General features: G+C 33.3%; 4 protein-coding genes across 4 annotated transcripts; 3 read left to right on the forward strand and 1 right to left on the reverse strand.

Moving 5' to 3' along the window:
• Positions 1 to 740: 740 nt before the first annotated feature.
• On the forward strand, positions 741 to 5,482 carry LOC114403633 (transmembrane protein 120 homolog). Its single transcript, XM_028366720.1, has 10 exons — positions 741 to 1,042; positions 1,128 to 1,206; positions 1,291 to 1,385; positions 2,608 to 2,712; positions 2,823 to 2,902; positions 4,137 to 4,227; positions 4,321 to 4,428; positions 4,604 to 4,690; positions 4,952 to 5,020; positions 5,159 to 5,482. Exons 1-10 carry the CDS (start codon positions 824 to 826, stop codon positions 5,288 to 5,290), a joined length of 1,065 nt encoding a protein of 354 aa, XP_028222521.1. The 5' UTR covers positions 741 to 823; the 3' UTR covers positions 5,291 to 5,482.
• A 4,354-nt stretch (positions 5,483 to 9,836) lies between these two features.
• On the reverse strand, positions 9,837 to 11,060 carry LOC114401255 (proteasome subunit beta type-2-B-like). The gene is made up of 3 exons (XM_028363729.1): positions 10,816 to 11,060; positions 10,610 to 10,733; positions 9,837 to 10,406 (listed from the first exon to the last, which is right to left on the reverse strand). The coding sequence occupies exons 1-3, from the start codon at positions 10,971 to 10,973 to the stop codon at positions 10,074 to 10,076; spliced, it is 615 nt and encodes a 204-aa protein (XP_028219530.1). The 5' UTR covers positions 10,974 to 11,060; the 3' UTR covers positions 9,837 to 10,073.
• A 3,390-nt stretch (positions 11,061 to 14,450) lies between these two features.
• LOC114403278 (PTI1-like tyrosine-protein kinase 3) lies at positions 14,451 to 18,948 on the forward strand. Its single transcript, XM_028366122.1, has 9 exons — positions 14,451 to 14,571; positions 14,794 to 14,827; positions 15,391 to 15,568; positions 16,249 to 16,502; positions 16,624 to 16,750; positions 16,829 to 17,102; positions 17,928 to 18,060; positions 18,169 to 18,255; positions 18,389 to 18,948. The coding sequence occupies exons 3-9, from the start codon at positions 15,475 to 15,477 to the stop codon at positions 18,518 to 18,520; spliced, it is 1,101 nt and encodes a 366-aa protein (XP_028221923.1). The 5' UTR covers positions 14,451 to 14,571; positions 14,794 to 14,827; positions 15,391 to 15,474; the 3' UTR covers positions 18,521 to 18,948.
• Positions 18,949 to 21,054: 2,106 nt separating this feature from the next.
• On the forward strand, positions 21,055 to 23,906 carry LOC114401465 (gem-associated protein 2-like). The gene is made up of 4 exons (XM_028363979.1): positions 21,055 to 21,583; positions 22,366 to 22,600; positions 22,810 to 22,987; positions 23,215 to 23,906. The coding sequence occupies exons 1-4, from the start codon at positions 21,133 to 21,135 to the stop codon at positions 23,773 to 23,775; spliced, it is 1,425 nt and encodes a 474-aa protein (XP_028219780.1). The 5' UTR covers positions 21,055 to 21,132; the 3' UTR covers positions 23,776 to 23,906.
• Positions 23,907 to 25,868: the final 1,962 nt, after the last annotated feature.

The following is a 25,868-nucleotide window of genomic DNA, read 5'->3' on the forward strand; positions in this document are numbered from 1 at the left end:
ACTCTATCCTAATCATTAAGTTAATTTTATATCTTGATTACAACTTAAAAATTAATTAGTCATTTTGTGCTTGGATTTTTTTTTTATTTATAAAAACAGTAAGCCGGTAAAGATGATTCATGTAATTGTTGAAAAAAAAATGTAATTTTATCTTAATAAAAACTCTTGAATTAATTATAATTATAGTATTTATATCCCAATACAAAAGGAATTCACGTCAAAGCTAGACGCGCCTCTCGCTACATTGTTTGTCTAGTGTTAAAGTTAATGCTCGCATGTCAAAAGGAGTGTAACTAACTTGGTAATACATGCTATGTTTATGGGGAGAGATTCTTGTACAATATATTTTTGGGGACGGGTAAATTTTTTTAAATATAATTAAGTCTTAATTGAAAATTAATTAATTCAAAATATTAAGACCTGTAAGAATATATTGAGATATTACTAAAGAATCTAAGGTCATAATTATAGTAATATCGTATAAAAAAAAAGCAATTGTTACTAAGAAATCTTGGATCCTTAAATGTCATCTTATGAATAAAAAAAATACTGATTAAAGAAAAATTGAGTTTGATGTCTATTTTGCAGTGACACGAGTTTTTTTGTTTTTACAATGGGGATGTAATGCTTTTGTTTATTTAAGAAGCAAACAAAAAATAAAAGAAGGAGATCCACAAAAATAAATAAAGTCCATGTGAGGAGGAAAAGAAAAGAGTGTCACGAGAATATTTATTAAGAAATAAAAAGGGGAAATGTAAGTAAGATTAGATTGGTTATTGTTGTTGCGTGTGTGTGAGTGGCGAGGGAGGCACTGCCACAAGCAATGGAAGAGTCTTCATCCATTGAGGAATCGGTGGCAAGCGTGGTCGAAGAAGCGAAGGAGGTTCAAGACGCCGTTTCCGCTCACATCTCTAAGGCTTCCAGCGACGAGGAACCTCTCCGGCAACGTGTCCGTCGCGTCGATTCCCGAATCCATTCGCTCCGTTCCTCTCTCGATTCTCTTGTCTCCACCAAACAAATCCCTCCCTCCTTAGCCGATAAGGTATGTTAACCCTCACACACTCTCTGTTATTCCTCAATTCCATTACTCCTTTACTGAATGGATTGATCCCGTTTTTTGGTTGCAGTTGGATGAAGATTTGCAGAGAGCGAGATGCATCATCGTTGACGGTGACTCCTCTTCGCTTCTCCCTGGCCATGCACAAGGTTACTTTTCTTCTCATCTCTCATAATCGACTTTCTTTTTAATGGAATGTGACCTATGTCATGATATTGATTCAATCGCTTTAGGAAGCTTTCTGAGGATGTTTCTGGGTCCTATCAATGTTCGTGCCTCCAGGAAGGACGTTCAGCTCAAGGTCAAAGAGGAATACAACAGTTACAGGGTATATATTTATATATTTCTCTCAATCCTCATGCACACCCTTCTAATTCAACCTAATACTTGTCATTTCCCTTCTTGCTTCACACAATTACACGTTTGTTGCAATAGTTGTTTGCACTTTTAGACCACGCTTTTACTTGTTTTTATGCTGTAGATTTTTATGTACTCAAAGTGTAATTTTACACAGTCATCCAATCATAACCCACCATGTATGGTAAGTTTGTTGACTTTTAAAATAATTATCTTAAAGTAATTCAAATGGTGATTTGTCATTAGATGACTTTACACTGTCACTGCCATAGGCATTAAACTCTTTTTCCTATCATTTTCATCTTGATTGCTGCTTTTCCGCAGCTTGTTGATTTTGAAAGATACCAAAACTTGTCTTGTGCTTCTGAGAAATTGAATGTTTGATTGATTTCCTATTTTCGTTTACAATTCTTTTGTGTTTATACTTGCAGAGTTTGTGCACATTTAAATGCCTATTATAAAAAAATAAAAGGCATTGCATGAAAATAACGTGGTTGACATGAAATTGAGTAATTCCACGAGGTAGTTGTTATTTGTTAATCCCAGACAGCCTTCCCCAAAACCACTCTAGCAGCATAGCAGATATGTTAATGGGCGCCATACAAAAGATTATGTATACAGGATAAATAATTTGTACCACTATCATATAAATTCTCAAAAACAAAACATTACCCAAAACTAAAGGACCATTCATCATTACATTATCAAAATTCACATTTTACATAGTCCGGACAAAATTACCATAAATAACAACAAAAGTCAGGGAATACAAGGTTACAGCATCAAATTCTTAATAAGTTTAACGTTAAGGTGGTGGCTGTGAATTGCAAGCTATAAATACAAGGAGGAAAAAAAAAAAAAATAGGACAGAGGACACCTTGAAGAGCAACACTCAAACCCTACAAAAAACTTGAGATCAGAGGTTGGATGGGACAGGAGTTGCTGCAAAGAGCACAACATGCCAGTGAATTGCTCAAAAATGGTGAAGCTCAAATCAGCAGGGAAAGCGCAAGCTTAATCGGGGTAGGGGTAGGGAGTGAAATTCATAAAATCACCAGTAAATATTGCATCACCACATGACTTGATGCACATTGAAATCTCACCATTTACTACCATGCTCTGCACACGTGTGCATGCTGCCATGTAGAAAAAGTTTGTGAAACATTTATGGAAATGTCACTTATTTTTTTCAGGATAGAACTGCCCTGCTATTCCTGCTTTTTCCGGCAACACTGCTTATTCTAAGATCTTGGGTTTGGTCTGGATGCTTGCCAACTTTTCCTGTTCAGATGTACCAGGTATTTTCTTTTAAACCTCTTCATTTTATGTCAGGTTAGTATTTATTTGCTTGCATGATGAAATATTTGTCAGCAATCTGTCATTGAGTATTATCATTTGTCATCATCAGGCCTGGCTGCTATTCCTTTACACCGGTTTGGCATTGCGAGAGAACATATTGAGAGTCAATGGAAGTGATATTCGTCCCTGGTATAGTCATTAAACTTGATGTTTGCATGGATCATAGTTAATGGGTATTGAGTTCCTGGTTCTATGCTCGTTGCTTGTTCTTTAATCACATGAGTGAAACTTGTATAACTTTTTATTGATCATTGAACCCTTCATACTCTACAACTTGACTGTGCTGTGGTGGATAGTAGGAGGCAATATTTAATTAGTTGGGTTGTGTGTGTAATGCATAAGCCTATGATAGATGGAGGATTAGGATTTAGGAATAGTGTTCATAAATGTTGCCCTAGCGGCAAGGTAGTTGATCAAGAGCTAATATGGTTTCATTAGCATGGTTGTGGATGTTAAATTTTGGGTTTTTGCTATTAAATTGAGTTCTTGGAAATTTGTCTCTCTACCCTCTTTCTTTTCTTTACTTATTTTGGAATGTACTATGGTTCCATTTCATTTCTGAGAGAATTTTGGTTGGGAGTTCTTTTTTGTGTCTTTCCCCGTATTTTCATCATTTGCTTACCTTGCAAGATGTACATGTTTTTTATGTTTGTCCCAAACCAACTATTCCTAAAGCTTAGGCTATTAAATGAAGATACATGAATAGTTTTATATTAGTATTATAAAAGCTTACATATGAATAGGAATATATTTTCTTGCATTGTCAGGTAGCTTGGCAATAGTAGAGTGAGTTGTTTGGACTATTTGTAGTGTTGGATATGTCCACCTAACTTAAAGGTTATTCATTTTTCTCAAGCTGCATTTGAGGTTTTGGTGGTGAGCTGAATATGATGTTTCAGAACTGTGTTAATTTGGTTGATGTTTGGTTCTTTTGAATGGCGTCAAATGCCAGATTTGCTGTGGTTTATTCTCTCATATTTTGTAAGACAGGCTTTTCTTAGCTTAATTATGGGCTTCAGCTCATGGGTTCTTTTAGTGCATTCCTTTGAATATTTTGCAAAGCAATTAGTTAACTCTTTTGAGCTTGTAATTTTTTCCTTGGCATTTTCTGTAAAGAGGATATTTTCCACTTCTTGATAATTTCCTTTCTCGTCTAAAAAAGGGAATCGTAATTGATGCCCATCTGTCTAATTTCTCGTCTCATCTAATGACAGAAGTATAATTGATGCCCCTTTGTCCTGTATTCTATTAAATTCAAAGAAGGGGCGGACAGGAATTTTATTTGGTTTGCGTGTTGATATTGTCATCCTTACATTGCATATTGGGAAACCTTTTGGCAAATAAACTTACTATATGGTTACAGGTGGATATATCATCATTATTGTGCTATGGTGATGGCCCTCGTGAGTCTCACTTGGGAGATTAAAGGACAACCAGACTGTGCAAAAAAGCAGGTTGGTTTCCTAGCCCTGTGCATATAGTTTTTTCTTCCTTTTTTATTTTTAATCATGTTGTGTAACTATTGTTTGTCTCAATAATGCATGCAGAGAGGTGTACAACTTTTTCTACAATGGGCTATGATGCAAGGAGTTGCAATGCTTTTGCAAAACAGATATCAACGCCAAAGACTCTATACTCGTATTGCATTGGGAAAGGTGATACTGTTAAATAATATATTTTTACTTGCTTTTTCCTTTTCTATTTTAGTTATATTTTACCCACCCTCAAACTTTCAATCGTCCTGTTCAATCATGATTAAATTTTTCTTTTTCCCTATAGCATTTTATAGTTAATATATATATTTGATCCGTGTTTTTCTCTGTACTTTAGGCTAAGAGGATGGATGTTGTGTGGGGGGAAACAGCTGGTGTGGATGGCCAACTGTGGTTATTGTGTCCCATACTTTTCACGTTGCAGGTAACATGGCTGCTATGATATATGTCACTTAAGTTATATGCATGACTATGAGCCGGTTTTTTATTCTCATGTGATATTCATGTTTCTATAACGTTCATGATTTGTGTTGTGAGTGACTGATGATTAGTTGAGAAGCAAATCTTGTGTTAATTTGCTTTAAAACTGAAATTTTGTTTTATTCCCATTCTGGAAATCATTGACCTGACATAGCGCAGAGGTTTGACATTCTTGAATTATATTTGTACTCCTTTCTTGGTTCAGGGATTTGAGGCATATGTTGGACTGTTGTTGCTCAGGACTGCAGTTGTTGGGGTTGTTTCTGAGTGGCAGGTACTAGTTCGTTTGTCCTTGTTACTTGACTTTATTTTGTACATCAATTGATTGATTGGAACAGAAGCAAATAAATCCAGTAATATTTTGTTGCATAGATTAGCCATAGCCTTATAATTGATAGAACTCTTCGGGCAGGTAATATTTTGCGGTGTCCTGTTGGTCTTAATGGCTGTTGGGAACTTTGCAAATACAGTACAGACTCTGATGGCAAAATCAAGATTTAAGGCAAAGATGAGAAGAAGCAAGAGCAAGCAGAGGCTGAATTAGCAAGCTGTCACTTTTTTTAGTTTTGATAGGATCAGGATTTTTTGCACTCATTTCAGTTTTGACCACAGTGCAAGCTGGTGATAATTTTGGCTTGTTGTAGCATCAATCATTTACAAGTTTAAGCATAAACATAAATTTGGATTAAAATGATATTACGATACTACAATTTCTGGTATCCACTTTTTTGGGTCAGCATGCTTGTTCCAAATGTCTCAAGTTGACAATTTAATCTTCTGATCACCCCCACTCCTCCAGGATCCAATTCCTAAATTAAGTGCTTCGCTAACTCGAGTCCAGAGAAATTATTGATAGTGGCCCAAAATTTAAACTAGAGATGAAAAGCTACAGCTTTCTTTAATGTTTTTGTGATCTGGGATCAATTTATTTTAAATCAGGATGAGAACATTCCGAGTGACCTGGGAACAATTTGTTTTAAAGCAGGATGAGAACATTCCCAAAAATTATAAATTTATTTTTGTTTATTTTTTTGTCCAATATAAATTTATTTTTACAAACTTAATTAAATAAAATGGTGAGATCGTGAACCGCATTCCTTGTAAGCGTGATTTCTAACGGTTGTATACCATCGAAGTGAAATTAAGGCCATTCAAATAATTGATGCTAGAATAATCGTACTAATAAGTGATAATTGTCTCTTGAGCGGATATAATAAGTCAATTTAGTACCTTAAAAAAATAACAAGTTTAATTAGAGTTTCGTCAATGGAACTGCGCTTTAGTAATTCCTGTTGAAGTGTATGAACATGAAGCTTTTAAAAGTCCTGAATTTTTTTTATAGATTTTGTTTACTCTTAAAAATATATATTAATTTTGACTTTTTTGTTATAAAATCTGTTATGTTATATTGCATCTATCACTCTTTGATAACATGTATGTAATTTTAAGATAATGTACACGTATATTATATTAAATATATATATATCGTTAAATCTCTTGTGTTTGTGTGTGTCCGTGTGATTTCTCTCATTCTTTTTAGAATTCAAAGTTGTTATTACTAACAACTGGTAGCAAAGTTAGTAGTTTGACTTGGTGACCAACTCAAAGATGGTACAAGTATCTAAAGTATGTGAAGTCTAATGACCACTATGAAAATACTCATGAATGAAAATGACTTTTACTCGAGAGAAAGACTACCATGTAGAAGAGACTCACACTTGAGGAAAAAATTGTTGAATATAGTGTGAAGTGAAGTCTCACATTGTGTAAAAATGAGAAAGTTGAACACTATATAAATGAAGACAAAACCCATAAACCTAAGTCTTAAAGTATGATATCAAGTTCACTTATATGATGAAAAGAATCCATAAAAAGTTTTGGTGTAGTTAATTATAAAGTTAGTTATTGTAGTTAGTTAAAGTGTATACCACCCTCCACCCCCCACCCCCCTTTTTGTAACTCATTTTCTAATCAATACCATTTTCTTATTCCTATATTCATTTTTTCCATCTTTAACATGGTGTCACTCAAAAAACAACTTCCTCTCCCATTTTCTTACTTCTGTTTGTTTCTTAAATTCTGCTTCAATATTTGGGCTTCGGTTAGCTTCTTCTTTTCTCCCCATGGCTCGCTTATCAGCCATTGACAATCGTCATAGTCCCTGTTTCTTGCATCCAACTTACAATCCCAATTTAATTCTGGATTTTCAACCTTTTAACCAATGACAATTATAGTTCATGAAGTCTCATTCAAGGAAGCTTACCTTGAATGCAAGAACAAAACTTTCTTGTTGCAAAACCTAATGGCACAAATCCTTGGCTTCTCTCTTGATGAAGAAACATCGGGTTCTTGAATTTTGAATTCCGTATCCAAAGACATTATTACAGTGTAATAATATGACAGATGCTGATACCACAGTAGATATCTAGAAAGACCTTCAAGATTTGTTCAAACAACAAAATGAACCAGAAAATTAGTCGAAGAAAGACCTTTTTAGCTTTATGCGGCTAAAATCAGTCAGTCGATATTTCTCACATCTGCATGGGAATTTGGGAAGAATTGAATGATTTTCAGCCTTCATGCCTCAATGAAGTCCAAGACCAAGACCAAACCATCTAATGGTACAAATAATTGTGAATGAAGTCTCTGACATGCCTCAATGTATTTTTGCCATTGTCTCAACTCTCAAGATCAGTGTCAACAACTCATTTATTAGTTGATTGCTAATATGTTACATCTTACAAGCCATAAACTCAACTCCTGATGCTGATCATTCATTTGTTGGCATTTCCTTCCCACCTTTTCTTCTTCATTTGCTATTTATTGCCATTCTTCTATATCCATTTTATATAATTCAACAACCCAAAACAGCACAACACATCAATTGACTAGTCTAAGACCTGACATAGATCATGTAACCAATCTTTTAGAATATCCACCAGACCCATAAAACCCCCAACTTACCTCCAGAACTCAGTGCAATACTGCCCTAACTACCCTATAACTTACCATATTTCCTATGATTATGTTCACTCACATACAAGTCATTTGTCATGCAAGTCTCCAACATCTATGAACCTGTTTTCTATCACTAAGCTGTTAAGTTTCCTGAATTGCGGTAGCAATGCAATAAGAGTTATCAACCATGGAGACAAATAATACATGGTCTGCTGTCCATTTACCTTAAGGCAAATACTCATAGGTTGCATATGGATCTATAAAGAAAACACCAAGGCAGATGGATCTATAAAGTAAACACCAAGGCAGATTGCAGGGTAGAAAGGTTAAAAGCCAGAGTGGTAGCTAAGGGGTTCACTCAACAAGTTGGCATAGATTTCAGAAACCTTTTCACCAGTTGTAAAATTAGCCATAGTAACGGTTCTTGTCTTTAGCAGCAATTACTTCAAGGAGACATTAACAATGTTTTTCTTGGTGATCTTTTGAGAAAGTCAACATGGATCTTCCTCTCAAGTATACAAGGTCTACATGGATCTTCCTCTCGAGTAAGTTGGGGGTGGGCAATATTGTTTGTAAATTACACAAGTCAATCTATGGATTGAGAGACACTTCATTTTTTTTTTGCACTGCAAATATCTGATAGTATTAATAAAACTTCAGTACTAGGTGTACTGAAAATGATATATAATTACAAAGGCATATTCTGCCAAACCCAACTACAGAAAATATCTCATAAGATGGGGACCCAGACACCAAACACCCCTAAGACATTTCTTCCTTAAGTCTAGTAGACCACTGGTTGAAATGAAGATGGAAATTTCTCTCCATTCCATTTAACCAAGACCAAGTGAGAAAAAGAGTTTCATCCATGACTTTTTCGGAGCAGAAATTTTGGTTGTTGAACACCAAAGAATTTCTATGCTTCCAAATAGTCATGGATAGAGCTACCCAAAGGACTTGCCATCTTTTATCCACTGAGCTTTTCCCACTCCATAGAGAGAATTGCTTAAAGTGATCTCGAGGCTCAATGGAGAATGGACCCACTCTATTGACCCACTCTATTGAGAGACACTTCATAACAATGGTTTACCAAGTTTCCAACAGCTCCTTGGCCAAGGGGCTTCACTCAATCTAAATGTACTTCTTCCCTTCTCACATTGGGGTCAGGTCCCAATTATGTAGCTCTATTAGTCTATGTGGGTGATATTATAATAGTTACCCTAAATCCCATTGTAATCAAGCAAGTGCAACATCTCTACAAAACCCTCAAACTCAAAATCCTTGGCAACTTGAAGCATTTTCTCAGCATTGAATTACCTTACTCCAAGAAAAGAATATACTTTTCCTAAAGGAAATATCAAATATGTAGTATCAATGTTACAGGATACTGGTTTCATTCATTGCAAACCAGCAATTCTGCCAATGGATACTAAATCTCAAGGCAAGTTCCCATTAAGGTGATCTACCAAATCCTTCAAAAAATCATAGACTGATTAGAAGGTTGTAATATGTTGTTATTTCTTGGCTAAACACTTGTTTTACTGTCAACATCATGGCCAATCCTAAAGTTTCTCACACGGATGCAGTGCATCATTTACTTAGTTATCTCAAAAGGAGAACTGCTGCAGATAGTTAAATTCTGCTAGCAGTACTTCATGTGCTATACACACAACTCTGTTTTCCTGATCAATACAAATTTCTCAATCCTCCATTCATTGTTTCCATCTTAACAAAAAATGGGTTTGATCAGTATTCACAAATTTTTCAAATAATGATTGATAAAATTTGACTCAAACAAAGTCACTATGGTAGAGTTGGAGCATTGTTGGGCGTGATGCCCTTGCTTACTTTTAATTTAATATTTATTATTTGAAAATAAAAGTGGGATTTTTTCACACATGCAAAATACGTTTAACATTATTTTGATGGATTATGTTATTAATATATACACACACAATACCATTACTACTGAGTTAGCCAGTAAATTTTTTCTCAAATGATTTTCCAACATGACCATATCTTGCTGCTTTTTTTTTCCGGTAAAGTGGGGGCAAAAAAGCCCAAAAACTGAAATCCTCAGGTGAATACAACACTTGAAATATCACCCAATAACAGCAAAGAAAGACAAGAGAGGACCCAAAATCCAGATTCATTAAAGTCAAGCCTACTTCACACAATGTCATAAATTCATTTCTGAATAGAACTAGCCATCGTGCATATTTAATTCAAATGATAAACTGTCTTCCTTTAGAGCATCTATAGACCATGATTTTCAGAGACATTACAAGACCAGTAAAAAAATTGTAGCAAGATAAAAGCAGGGCAAATCGAAAAGAAAGAAGTCCAATGAAAATTAGGGACAGAGTTACTCAAGCTGAAGGAACAGGAACATCCTGGACAGATTCACGCCATGCGTACTCTCTTGCACCATCCTTGTCCACAATTTTAATAACAAAGTTCGGTGGTGCAACAACGAGCCTGGATCTGATCTCCATAATGCACTTATCAACGAGATCAACTGCTTCTTCAACTGACATTCCACTATGGTAGTGTCTGTCCATCATTGACAGTGAAAAATAGGAGCCATAACCAAAAGCCCCCTTTTCAAGCTTGTGAAGCGTTGCAATGTAGTCAATATAGTATAGTTCAGGGCCCGTCTCTTTGTCATAACCAGCAAGAAGGATGTTCACAGAGTATGGGTTCTGTAGAAAAAAGCAAATGAATATTTGAGGCACCAAATGAATCATTAACCAACTAATGGATGGTCTAGGGACTGTTTGGAGAATATGAATTGCTCTAATAGAGCTAAATTGGAGCAAATGCATAAATTGATTTTAGCTTCTCAATTTGTTTTCCTAAAAGTGAGAAAGGAGATGATATATGGGAGATAGGGTTTAGAAGATACCTTGCGGAGAGCAGTGGCGAGTTCGCCACGCGTGAAATTGGCGGCGGCGGCGGTGGTAAGAGGGATGCCGTTACGGAACTGATACAAGGCGACGTTCTTCTGAATGTACTCTGTGAACTGAACCCTAAAACAGAACGGAAAGGAACGGGATCAGAGGATTGGAAGAGAGTAGGAGAGAAGAAACCCTAACCCTAGATAGTAGATACCTGTCTCCGGGCTCGCCGCTAGCGGCAATGAGTTTGTGGGAATCGAGGAGCATGATCTTGTCCTCGTTGGACTTGTGGACGAGGATGCTGTGCACCGCCGATGAATCAGCCACCACGATCGCAAACCCATTACCCACCAATCCGAATACGCACTCCATCACTCTCTCTTCTTCTTCTCTATGTCAGGCGCCAAAGAAGGTTTTATATGTGCAAGCAAAAGTGTCTATCAATTTTTATTTATATCAGAACCACATCTGCTTTGTCCCTTGAGCAAGTTACTTCACTACTTCACCTTGCCTCGCAAAAGTAGACTCACTAATTTTATTTTTTATTTTTAATTAATCTTCAATTTCATAATTTTCATTCTTAAAATATTATTTACTCCTAAATTTATTCATAAAATAACAAAATTATACGGTATATTTTTTATCTATCAATATTATTTGTTAGTTTTTGTTAAAATGTTAATAAAAAATTCTAAATGCAACCTTTTTTTCCTTCTTCCTCAAATTTTTAACTCTTATTTATTCTTTTCCAACCATTAAATCAACCTTACAACCATAAAAAATTATGTTAATAATTCTCAAATATTAAAAACTTTTAATTCCTAAAACATATGCCTGCATAAGTCTCAGTTGGTGTGACTTGTGAGAAGGCAGCACTTTGTTTGCCTACCATCTTTCAATAGAATTTTGCTCATGATGACAGGCCCTAAAAAAAATCAAAAATAAAAAACTATAAACACCAAAATTATAACAAATAAAAATATATTTAAGTAAAAAAAACAAAGGAATATATATTTCATAATAACTACAAATTTAATTAAGTAATAAAAAATAGTTAAGTCAATTTTTACCTCTAATTACATTTTTTTGTGTTGCATTTTTTAATCTTTATACTCTATTCACGTGTGTTTAAATTCCCTTAATTTTTTATTGCTCATTTATTTTTCTAAATTTCCTAATTGTTGAAACATGAAAAAGATGTCCTTGTACACGTAACGGAAAAAGAAAAAAGAAGCACTTTCTAATGGCTAAACAAATAAATTTAAATTTTAGGGACCAAAAATAAAAATGATCCAAATTTAAGGGATAAAAAAAACATGTTTAAGCCCAAAAGAAAAAAAACTTGATTCTCGTTACTACAACTAAGGAACACAAATGGATATTCTTATATAACAACCAGTATTGTTGGCTAAGTCAGGAGTTTTTTCATGGACTTCTACCCCAATAGAAGCCGAGGCATAAGCTCTTTTGCAGTCCCTTAATTGGCTCAATGAATTGAATTTGCAAAATGTCATTATAGAGCCTGACCCATTTAATATTTCGGAACTAGGGACAGATAATTCACAAATCTATACAGAAGCCCCTTCAGTTTCATAACGTTGGGTTACATGAGTTAAGTCTTGCAAACAAAATATTCGGTGATGATGCATCACATTTCCTACCACATTTTTAGTTATAATAATTTGTATTTTTCTCATTTATATAGCTTAATTTATAGTTATCTTCGTTAGTTTTCCTTTTCTATGGACTTGTCATGATTTAGGTCTTATTTTGGTTTTCATTTCAGGAACACAAGTAATCTTTGGGTTTAAAGCACGAAACAATAACAAAAGTTTCAGTAGCAAGTACTTGTCTTAAGTCTTTGAGATGCATTGGGTTGAATTTGAAAATTTGCAGCAAAAAGTTCAGGTTTGTTCATTGGCTGTTTGATTAAACTCAACCAAATAATGTATGTGGGAGTGGGAGTCATAACTCCTCTAAATTATTTATAGAATTTATACAACAATATGACTCCCATTTAATCAATTCTCTAGATAAATTAAATAATTGATTTAGAACAATACGTAAATTTCTAACAGTCACACACCTAATCCACATTTTTTGTTCATGAACGAAATCCACGATTTAACCTATAATTATTTCACAGTTTATCCACTCGCGTTAGCATTCCATTTTCATGTAAAAGTAAAACTAAATAACATCCATACCAACACAATCACAAACAGACATCTAGCAATTGGTATGAAATTAAATAACTGATATTTCTTTATATTTTCGTTTTCTTTTCTTTAAAGAATCCATCCTTTTATTTTCGTTATGTATATTTGGCTTATTTAATATTTTGTGTTCATTTTGTTATTTATGTTTTTTACATACTTTTTTTTTATGTTTTATGTGTTTTTTTTATTGAATATATTTATAGTTAATATGTGATTCTAATCGTGCTAAATATCTATTCAATATTTACATATTTTTCTGAAAATGTTACATTAGACACATGAAGATTCAAGATCCATATTAGACATGTGGTGATTGTCATTTTAAAGTTCCTTTTAATTAAAAAAAAATTGAGAGACTTCAAGTTTTTATACTTTATATAAAGAGCTCCATGTTCAAAAGCGAGTTGCTTTGATTCCTATAATTCATTGGAGATAAGTTAAATAAGCTTGTTTGATATGATCAAACAGAGTTTTTTTTTTTTTCATTTACATTAAATATTATTTTCTATTTAGATAGACAAATATTAGTGGATATGTTCAATCAATCAACTAGATCTCTTAATAATGAGATATTATACATTATTTAAATTTTGTATCGGTTATTTTAGTGCTTTGGTTGAACGGATTCTTTCAATATAAGAAATCCAAAGGCATGTGGTCCAATTTCCTTATTCCCATCATGATAACGGTCGACACTAATATTAAAAAGCAAGTTTACTTAAAAAACAATACTCATACATAAAATAAAAAACACCGGGAGATTAGAACTAGTCCCCTGAACAAAACCGGCCAACACAGAAAAGAAATCTGAATTCCATAGAATGACTAACAGTTGGCTACAGATACTCATCACACCTTCCTTTCCCAGAAAGCTAAGAAATTGAAACTGTCCTAACACAATAAATTTATATTAAAAAATCCAGAGTTATTATTAGCTTCAATATTCATTAATTCAGTCTCTAATGTGTGTGTTGACATTATTATTCAACAATCAATTAAATATTAGCGTTAAGACGGGTGTTATGTGGGTCAGTTTGCAACACATTTGAATTTTGTGGGTACTATATTTATAGCACTTTTTTAGAAACTGGTTAAATTTTTTAAGTGATTATTTCTTGTATCAAAATTTATAAAGACATTTTATGATCTTATAAAGAAGTCAAAAATCTTAATTATTGTGATTATAAGAACATTTTATAAATACAAAATTAAGAATTTAATGTCTATCAATATAAGAATTTGTACATTGCTAACTAAAAAAAAAATATTAATATGATTTTTAAAATAATTATTGTAAAATTTAATAAATTTATCAATGATTTATAATAGAATTATGATGTAAAATTATTTTATCTCAAATTTTCAATAATTAAATTATCATCATCCTTGATAATAGCATAAGTGTATGTTTGGGGTAGTTTCATTTTCAGATTGCATAACCATGATATTGTTAGTATGAAATTTAGTTTCAGGCAAAATGAATTATACAAACGTAATTTTAAAAATAATAAAATAAAACACAAAATTGAATTTACTCTGAAAATTATATTAATTTATAAGAAATGAGAATAAATATTATAAAAAAAAAAGCAATGGGAGTCGTTAATAAATGATTGGATGGATTGGTGGAATAAGAGGGTATTAGGCGCGTTGCTTGTGTGGATGTCCCATCTCAATACCTGGCTTTGGCTTCTCTTTATTATTCCTTCCTTCCTTCTTCGCATCAACAAACCCTAACATAGCATCCTAAGGTAATTTCTCTCTCCTTTCACCTCTAATTTTGCTTCTCTTCATTTCCTAATTTTGGTTCTCATTTCCTCCTTTCTCCTCTTTCCCCGTTTCCTCACTTTCCTTTCTCTTCTCTTCCTCTGGGCCTCTTCGGGTGTTCTCCGATTTGGCCTCAATTCCGCCATTCCTTTTTTTCTTTTCTTTTATTCCTCTTTTAATTTCTTTTTCTTTTTCATGGACCGCAGATACAGAGACTATCACCATCGTCCTGCTCATTTGGTATGAATTCATTTCACTGCTATTTCTTCTTCTCTCGTGTTTTGTAGTTCTACCACGTTTCCTGTCCCTGCTTCAATCAATTGGATTTGTAACCTGTTTTCTTTTATAAGTCGACAATAACAAATTAAACATATCTAATTCTGCAATTCCATTTTGTTGATTTATTATGTTTTTCAACGACACAGTTTTTATGTGATCAAGGTGATGGGAAAAATGTAGGGCGGGAATGTCGCAAGTCTTTTTCTATCAGCGTATCTTGGGCATGGAGTTTTTCATGCATTGCGTGTCATCAATGACCGTTATGATTGGATTCTCTGAAATTCACGCCTTTAGCATCCGGATTTATTTGTCATTAATCGTTAATTTTTATGAAGTAATTGTGTTCAAAATCAAATAGCTGGCGATGAGCTCGTATTTATTACTTTTTAATGCTGAAAGTGGACCTGTATTCTGGCGGAGATGTGTTAAAAATATACCTGTTTTAAGAGTTTCTAAATTATCTTGTTTTTCACGAATAATAACATCACATTTTGGATATTAATGCTTCTTGTGCTGATATGTAGGCACATGCTTCTCCCCCTGAATACTTTGTCCGCCTGGAGAACACAACTTACAAAGACGATCTATATTTAAGGAAGAGGACAAGGATGCGTCGGTGGCTTTGTTGTACTTGTCAGGTGGAAGAGTCTTACCCATCAAATGAAAATGAACACCTGAAAAGCCCAAGGAATTATGGAGATGGTGAGTTTCTTAATTTAATCCATTCTGTTGTTTTGCCCAGATATTGTTTACTACTTGAGAAAGAAGTAAAAGTAAATTACAAAGGATACAAAAAAAAAAACAGTTAATTTTAAGGCTTCGAATTTTCCTTTTCAGGAATGTCTTCAGTTTATTTCTCTAAGCCAGCCACTTGAACATTTTGCCTCCATTTTATTTTTTATTCATATTTTCATTGCTATATTTTCATGTTGATGTTAAATCCTTCTTCCTCGACCATTCCACAAAAAGTTTCTTCTGGTTTGACCTCTGTTCTGTCACACATCAGAAATTGTTTTTTTTTTCCCCTTATCCCTTTATTTAAATTTTTTACTTCTTTACTAATTTACTATGTTCTTAGTGCTCCTAAATTGTGTGTGTAAATTGTGATTATTATTTATCATAAATTTCTTTGATTTTGAGCATTTATATGTGTAGTATACATTATTTAGTTTGTATTATTATATTTAAAATAGTGGTAATCCTACTATGGTGTTTTCAGAGCCAGCTGCTATGCACCAATATTCAAGATTTATAATTATGGCTCTATTTAGATGCTTCAACAATCTTGACTTAACAATTTTACTGCTCATGGTTCACCATATAAGATCACTGGCTCCTTTCCTGGTAAAGATTACTCATGTTTCAATTATTATTTGCTTTAGGCAACCAAAAAGGCTCAAAGGTGTCAGCTCCTGTCAAACCTGAAACACAAAAGGCACCTCCACCTATTGAAGCTCCAGCCTTGTCTTTAGATGAGCTGAAGGAGAAGACTGACAACTTTGGTTCAAAGGCATTAATAGGTGAAGGATCGTATGGAAGGGTGTATTATGCAACCTTAAACAATGGGAAAGCAGTGGCTGTGAAAAAGCTTGATGTTTCATCTGAACCCGAATCAAATAATGAGTTTTTGACCCAGGCAAGGCTCTGCCATCAACTAAACTAAACAAACTATTATAATTTATACACTGCAAGTATGACGGTTTCTAGATGGTTGTTGTCAGTTTATTGGTCGTCTCATTCAGTGTTCTCTATTTCAGGTTTCCATGGTCTCAAGATTGAAGGATGACAATTTTGTTGAGTTGCATGGTTACTGTGTTGAAGGAAATCTTCGTGTACTTGCATATGAGTTTGCTACTATGGGCTCTCTTCATGACATATTGCACGGTATGTAGCTTCGTGTCCTATCTTGTATTTCATATCTATTATGTTCCGTCAATGATTTTGGTTGTCTTTCCACTACAGGTAGAAAGGGAGTTCAAGGTGCTCAACCTGGGCCAACTCTTGATTGGATACAGCGAGTTAGAATTGCAGTTGATGCAGCAAGGGGATTGGAATATTTACATGAGAAAGTTCAACCGCCGATTATACACAGAGATATCCGATCAAGTAATGTGCTAATATTTGAAGATTACAAGGCCAAGATAGCTGACTTTAACCTTTCTAATCAGGCCCCTGACATGGCTGCACGTCTTCATTCAACTCGTGTATTGGGAACTTTTGGTTATCATGCTCCAGAGTAAGCTTCGAGAACCTGCTAGCATTTAATTTTTATATCTACATTTGCTTTCATATTTCCTTTGAATTCATATGCATGCTATCATGTATTACAAGGAAGGTTTTTGTTTTTTGTGTGTGTGTTTTACATTTGTAGTGGTGCCTGTGTGTGTTCCTTTTACATAAAGCTGCATTTCATGATTTTTTGCTGAGGACTATCAAGTGATTTTTGACCTTGAATCATTTCTCTTGTTTCCATCTGATAAATTTGTTGATGGTTTCTTTAGATTTTAAACGGTTTATGTTGTGTAACCTTGTTTCCCTTTCCAACTTCTTGGATTCAATATGTGTAAATTCAATTCACATGTGTAATCTTTCAAATTTTCTTAATGATAAAGCTGTAAGTCTTGATTGGTAAGTTTTTGTCGTGAAGAGTGAATGAGAGGGTCCATAGTATCATTACTGGCTTTGGATGTGGTCCAGTTTTTTCTTAATTTCCCAGTACTCCCCACGGTTGGCTTAAAGTTACTGGAAGTTAAACTGCTGTTGGTTTTTATGATGAATATCCCAGCAATCTAGCTCAACATGTGGTTGAACAGAGTGTTTTGTTTATAGCTGCTGTTGTTGGTTTTATGGTTTGTGTTGTTTAGGCAATATGCTGTGGTCCAGTTACCGAGGCATGTGGATTCATCAGAAACTTTAAGAAAACAATTAATGTCTTTGCCTGCTTAGCTATGTTTTTCCATCTTTAAATTAATTTGTTTCTCATCTCATCTCTTTTGACTCCTTTGAGATTTTATTTTGTTTTATTGATTCTTAGCTTCTTCTGTGTTGCCAAACTTTACAGATATGCAATGACTGGGCAGTTGACTCAAAAAAGTGATGTCTATAGTTTTGGTGTTGTTCTTCTTGAGCTTCTTACAGGAAGAAAACCTGTTGACCATACCATGCCTAGAGGACAGCAGAGTCTTGTCACATGGGTCAGTGTGTCTGCTTAAACTCATACCTCATCCGTGCTGCTGCTTTTCAATCATTTAACACTGGTTGTCGGCCATAGGTATTTTGTTGACATTGATATTTTTTTGTAGGCTACTCCAAGATTAAGTGAAGATAAAGTGAAACAGTGCGTTGACCCAAAACTGAAGGGAGAATACCCCCCCAAAGGAGTTGCTAAGGTATCTATTTCTATTTCTCACTCCTCTTAAGTGCACGCACATGTGAAAAGACTATTGACTCATGAATAAAGTTCTGGTGCTTGGATCTCCATTTTATGGTTGACATTAACCGTGCCTACTGTTGACCGTGCAGCTTGGAGCTGTTGCGGCACTGTGCGTGCAGTATGAAGCTGAGTTTAGGCCAAATATGAGCATTGTTGTTAAAGCACTCCAACCACTTCTGAAGTCTCCTGCTCCTGCTCCTGCTCCTGTTCCAGAAAGTTGAAGCAAATAAATTCGCTTTGGTTTCTGCATCTTCTGCACAGTTCGATTCAGTTATCTCCAGATTTCATCAAATACTGCGGATATATCTATATATTTTTTTATTATTTTTTGTTTGAGATTGGATGACATGTGTAGGATTGGGTTGGCTCGTTTAATGTCATTGTTAAATTCCATGTATTTATTGCATCACACTTGTAGTGCTGAGTCTGCTGACACCCATTGAGCCATAATGCAACAATAGGTTAATTTGGGTTGTGTGGGTAAATGTTGTTTGTCACTTAACGTTAATGCCCTCCATATTCTTTATTTGTTTCTTGCTATCAAACTGAGCTGATACTTGCCTTGAAAGACCTACTATATTTGTGGGACCTCTCTCTCTCTCTCGCTTTTTGCGGTGTGTTTACAGGATTATAATTATTGTTCTTGTTATTGGTTGTGTAGTAAGAGGATTATGATTCGTGTTTTTGTAATTTACTTAGTCTCGTAAAAGTAGTTTCTGACTTAAATGTTGTTTACTTTGGAGGAACATCTAGGATCCCATTTTAAACAGTGACTGTTAAGCGTTTATGATTCCACTGGGATTAGGATCTTCTAAAAAGCTAAAATATATTTCTGGGGATTCACGTTCTGTCCACGGTTTTAATTGTAGGATAGTCATGAGGTTGGTGGCATGCTAATTAAGACCTACGTTTACATTTCCATTTAGACTTTTATATGTTATTATTTCTTAAATTAAATGTATGACGTTTAGTGTCATAATGCACACTTGGTTGAAGTTTATATGTGAAGACTTAATAAAATTTATTGATGTACAATGGGCAATGTTGAAAGTTCTCAAATAAGAGGTCTATTTATACTTTATTGTTGAACAACGACTTGAAAAGTCAATTAACTAGAGTTCAAGGTGTTTGTTCTTTGGACAAAAAAAAGAGTAAAAAGAAATTTTGATCCCTGAATTTATAGTCATTTTACAAATTAGTCTTTATCTTTTTGAAATGTAAAAAATAATTTTTATTTTTGTATGAGTGTTGCAAAATAGTTTTTACCGTTAAATTTGAGAGTAGCGTCATTAGTGAGGTATATTGTTGATAATTTTAGTGTCACGTCATGATCTCGGGATTAGTTTTCAATGTAGGTTAATTCACCTTCCTTCAAACTCTTGTCAACCTGAACCCTTGCAGAGGCCTTCTCCTGGGACTTGGATTTTGATTTCGTTGATGGAGACATTGTATTGGTTGTGCGATACTTGTTCTGCATACATGACAAAAATAAAATAGAATCAGACTTCATTTTATATGTACAAAAACTGTCAAACACTACAATAATAACTGAATTATGTAGGAAATTTTCCAATAATTCAATAGGTGAATGTTATAACCCCGATCAAAGCAGCTAGGCATGATTATGAAAAAAGAATTTTGGCCTCATTGGATATGCGACAGTTGAGTCGGGACGGACGGATGAGGAACCTGGAAGAACCAAAACCTGCTGAAGCCCAAAGGAGGGATTTGAAATCCAAACCGGAGAGTAAGGATGTAGCAGAAACTGATGAATATGAATTTGAAAATCCCCAAAAGGAGGCCCCTGCCAAAGAGTGTGAAATCGATCCAGCAAAGCTGAAAGAGATGAAAAGAGAGCAGGAAATTGCCAAGGCAAACCAAGCCTTGGAAAGAAAGAAGAAGTTAGCAGAGAAAGTTGCAGCCAAAGCAGCCATTAGAGCACAAAAGAAAGCTCAGAAAAAGCTTATCATAATTTTTCAACACTTGTCAGATGGGTTTACTTACATGTACTAACACTTATCACATAGATATATAGCTAACAGTTAGAATTTTAATAATAAGAATTTATTTGCATAATAGATATAAAAATATAAACTATTTTTTATATTAAAAAAAAATAGGAACTAATTTACAAAATAATTACAGGGATAAAAATGTTTATTCACTCGAAAAAAAAAATATTTTATTAATGAAAGTAACATTTTGTATACTTCAAAAAAATATTAAAAACTATTAAAAATTATTTTTAAAAATTATTTATTGAATAATCAAATAAATTTTTCACTTAATTGAAATAAACTTGTGCAATATAACCTTTATTTAGGAATCTAAACCAACCAATTTGGAGAGAGTCTCACTCCCATCACTCTCTTAATTGAAAATTCTCAATATTTGTTTTTTCTTTATTCCTTTAAACGTGTATTCTATACACTTTTTCTGTCATCAGTAAAAAAATTCCCTCAACTATTTTAAATTACTCTTATTTTTATCATATACTCAATTTATCCTCTTTTGCCTTTTTCTCTAAATTTAATTCTAATATTTTTTAAATTGCCAATAATTAAACTGTTTATTATAAATCTTAAATAGAATTTATGTATTTAAAGATTTTATTAATTATAAATTTTAAGTATTGGTACACATACTAAAATACAAATGAAAATTGAAAATCTCTTGTTGGGCCGAAAGTAAAAAAAGTTTTTCCGAAACCGAAGTGAAAATGGAAAAATCATGACTATAAAAATAAGCGTAGAGCAAGTGCGGCCTAAGCCTAACCCGGCAAAGAGAAACAGAAGAGCAAAATTTGAAGTGCAAAGTGTGTGTGTGTGTAGCGATGGCTGATGTTTCAGATTCTCAAGAACAGCCTGTTCTTGATTCCGCTGAACTGGAAATGAAGAAGAAGCGACTGTTGGTGGAGCTGGAATCTGCGCTGGGCGGTGAGAAATCGGTGACGGCGCAGGCGTCTTCTTCTTCTTCTTCCTCCTTAGGCTTGGGTATTGAGGTTATCGACGAAACGGCGTTGCTTGACTCCGTTGCGAAGAAGAACGGAGGTTCAAGAAGAACCAAGAACAACAACAATGGTCACAATCACAAGAAGTCGAAGCCCTCAAATAAGATTGGGAACAAAAAGTACTCTCGTAAGGAGTTGGAGTCTCTGAGATTCGTGAACATGGCCCGACAACGCAAGTTCTGGAAAGCAATTCACGCTGCCTTTCAAACCACCGTGGCCATGGAGTATGATGCTTTAGCCTCCTCACCCCTGCCGCATAACAAACCAATCCTCAGTAAGTCTTTCTCTCTTTTTTCACCAAGGAATCGAATCTTTCTCTTCTTTTTTACCTGTAATTGCCACTCTTGTTCTTTGTGCTGAACTAACATAATATGTAGTTTCTGATATCTAATGCTGTTTTTTCTTTGCATTGAGCATTGGGGTTGGCTTTGGTATAAAATGCTTTTCTCTGCAAAGTAATAAATACTCTTTTCTGCATACACTGTCTTAAACTTTATCGCTCTGATTTTTTGTACTTTTTTAATCCAATTGTCCCCCAGTTGCTAGGTCATATTGTGTCAATTTGATTTTTTCAATTTCTGTGATGGACAGGTGTGGCTGCTACTAACGGAAGATGGAGATATATGAATGTCTTTGTCCATTGAAGAATGAGCAAAAGGGACCTGGAACATATCTAATATGCAAACATTAGTTGACTATGTTCTGATTGTTGTAATTAGGCACTGACTTCAGTTGCATGGTTACTTTTGTAAAATCATAGTATAGGAAAAGCCTTGTACAGTAGGCTTCATTGTAGATTTGAAAGATTGCTTTGGTCATTCAATAATGACGATGCTTTGTTTTTTAGTTCATTTTTTACTTTGTATGTTCTTGATTTTTCAATAATCAATAATAACTTCAATTTCTTGTCTACATTGTGGTTCAATGAAAAGGACATGCTTTACCATATCACTCTTGCTTTTACAGATACTAAATTATATATTTATTTCCTCTTCAACCCTTAAATCATTAGCAAATTGACATTGTTGGTGCTGAAAGTTTTGCAATTGCTTTCAGGTGCAGTGTTTTGTGAAATTAGGGATAGTGAAAAAGTGACTCCTGTTGACCCTTCTTGTAGTCATAATCTTGTGGGTGAGGATGGGTGCTCAATTGTAAAAGAGTGCAGTGAAGAAGATGATGGTAGTGATGATGACTATGCTAGCATCCAAAGGCCTGCCTTTATGGTTGATGGAGAACCTAATTTTGATTCTGGTCCACCAGAAGATGGATGGGAATATCTTAGGCGTGTCAGGTATTATCGTAACTGTCAGCATCTGATTGCTGGTGCTATAATGAATTTATGCTTTGGAATTTTCTTTCTTCCTGATAATTTCTTTGCTGTTCTGCTCTCCCTATATTGTTAGGAGTTAGAACAACTCTATATGTTGGGTCTGTTAATTAAATGTTACCCAATAAGAGAAATAACTAGGTTCCTAAACTATATTTTGTTTTGTTGAATAGGTGGGAGGCACATCAAATTCCAAAAGTGAAGGTAGCAAAACTTGATAGAGGTAAACTTAACAAGGAACAAAGTGCTTACATGCCCCAGATTCCTGATATTGCCAAGTGTCCAGAGCATCTGCTGCCACTGAAAGAGTGGGAGGATGCATTTCTTGCCGAGTTTTCTGCACTGAGAACGGTATGTTCTTCAAGAATCTATTTTTATTTGGAATGACCAAAAATACTCCCTTCATCCAAGAGTTTAAGAATTGTGCAATTCCTGCACTACTTTACGCACACCACTTGCTCACCTACACTTACAACCACATCTTGGACCCATTTATAAGATCTTAACTGCAACTGGACATATATAGAATCATTCAAGTTTGTTATTCTCATTGTTTTGTTTCCCACTTCTGATTTCAGAATTTCTCATGCCTTGATGGTTCAAGTGCCATACATTCTGGAAATCTTCATGTTCATTCCTCACAAATAGTTGGGAACAATTGTGGAGAATTTTCTAGTGTTATGAGCAGAGATGTGTTACTTAATAATCATTTGAGAATTGGTAATGCAAATGATCAACCTACGAACTTGACTGCTGAAGATAAGGATAGAACACTGTCTTCAGAGAATCCTGAAGCGAAAACTTCAGCTGATCAAAGTAGCAGCAGCAGCTCCCACACTCCCCCTTTGCTTTCCGTAATCTTAGCAATGGACTCTGTAGCCCGGGTATCAAGTTTGTTGAAACGAATTAGGTTGCTAGAGGCTGCAGACACTATGACAAGGAATGATTGCATGTGGCTTTTTGCTCTCTGTGCAACAGTTGATGCTCCACTAGATGCTGATACTTGTGCTGCTCTCAGGAGTCTGCTAAGGAAGTGTGCTAGCATCCGTGCCGGAAAGGCTGAATTGGATGAGGAGGTTGTAATGTTGAATATATTGGCTACAATTTCTGGAAGGTACTTTGGGCAATCTGAAAACTGAATTCCCAGTTTGTAATTTTGTTGTGTTATGACACCTTCTGTTTTGGGAACTGGTATGGAGCCAATGACGTGTATGTTATGACAGATAATATGGAGTGTTTTTTTTCATAATAGATTTCTACTTCTATATTCTCTTGGAGTGCGAAGACATATAATATCGGCATGTCAAAAAAGAAATTATTTATATTCCCGTGTCTTTATAATAATTGTTTAGCTCAATTATACTTTTATCAAGGAGAAAAAAAAGAGAATAGTGTACGGAAAGTTAAAGTTAAAAGAGAGATACGTGACAAAGAAATTATAAATAATTTTAATGAAATGAAAGAAATAAATGGTTTTTAATCTATATATTATAACTTTTTTAAGAAATACTATATTATAATTTTAAATGACATGAAAAACAGAAAGCAGTATGTTTTTTTGTACTTATAAATAGTTCGATCTATTGCTATTAAATGTAAGTTAGGCTGAGTTTAAACGACAATCACTATTTTTATCACATTTTTAAACAATATTAGATTATTTTCTTGTATTGGTGTTAAATTCATATTTTATAATTTATAGTAATAATTATTTATAGGGTTTAATATATTATTAATTATTTAGTTTAAATTTTAACAAATATATATTATTAAATATGTCAAAAAATATTTATGGGAGGCATTGTCTTAAGTAGGATATCTATTCATTTTGATGTCTTCCACATTGATGTCTTACATGTTCTTTTTTTATTTTATTTTATTTTTAAGAAAAATAATTTTTTTTTTCTGATTTTAACACTAAATTAGACTCTCTTGGCTTCCACACTTGATTTGAGATAACCAAAATAAAGTGAAGTTGTTTAATTACCATAAATTTTTATATATTTAATTTATTTTTTTAAGCTTTAAATATTATCTAAAAATTTTTAAACTGTAAAAATTATTATTAAAAAATGTCATCTAATTTTGGTTGGAATTGAAGGGAAAAAATTATATTAATGTTAATTATTTGAATTGATGCTTGGTAATTTGATTAATCTCATATTAAATCATTTTTAAAATTTAATTTCAAATATATTTACATTATGATGTATATCTTTCCCTTTAAATTGAATTATTTAATATATATATATATATATATATATATATATATATTAACTCATTTACCTACATAAAATTCATTTCTAGTTTTATTATGGTTAATTTTATTTTAAATTAAATTAGTTTAAAAAATAACTTGTTCATTAAATATTTTTCGTGAATAAATATTATAAGAAATGGAATTTTATTAAAATAAATATACATATTAGAGTATGTAGGACAACATTTATTTGTTAATAGTTTATATATTTAAAAATATAAATAATTATGACGGTAATCAATTAATTATATAATAGTTTAGTCAAAGATATTATTGTTAATAATTAAATTAATCAATCAATTATTATTTATATTGATGTTTTGTATTTTGAATTTTAGTATAGAACATATGCATGTCTTTATTATTTATATTGATAGTTTATATTTTTAAAAATGAAATAAAAACAGTTTTATGCCAAACGTTTAACAATAACCTATTCTTAAATTTGATTTTGGTTTCGTGAAAAAACAAAATTTTTCATCAGTCTGATAAAAGAATGTCACACAAAAATATTTAAATGTAACAAATATATATCATTGTTTCTAAATAATTAATATCTCGTTATTAAAAATATATAGCTTGTATTTTATTTTGTGGAATATATTTGTTAAACTAAATTGTGCAGGATAACATGTACTTGTATATTTTTCAATATTTGTTAAAGTCTTTATTAAGAATGCATAACTTTAAGGATTCTTCAGCATGTTACAATTATAAATATATATCACTGTTTCTAAATAATTAACTTAAAAAATAATATTAAAAAGTAGTAAATCAATTATATAATATTTTAATATATTAAAAAATCAATTATAACATATTATAGATGACTTAGAGTACGTAAGACAACATTATTTTTTTTGTTAATAATTTAGTTTCAATGAATTATAATAATCAATTATTAATTAAAGGTGACAATAAATTATAAATTGTCACGATAGAAATAGATTGAATATCATATAATATAATGGA

Source organism: Glycine soja, chromosome 20, assembly GCF_004193775.1.
Source record: "Glycine soja cultivar W05 chromosome 20, ASM419377v2, whole genome shotgun sequence".
Lineage (NCBI taxonomy): Eukaryota > Viridiplantae > Streptophyta > Magnoliopsida > Fabales > Fabaceae > Glycine > Glycine soja.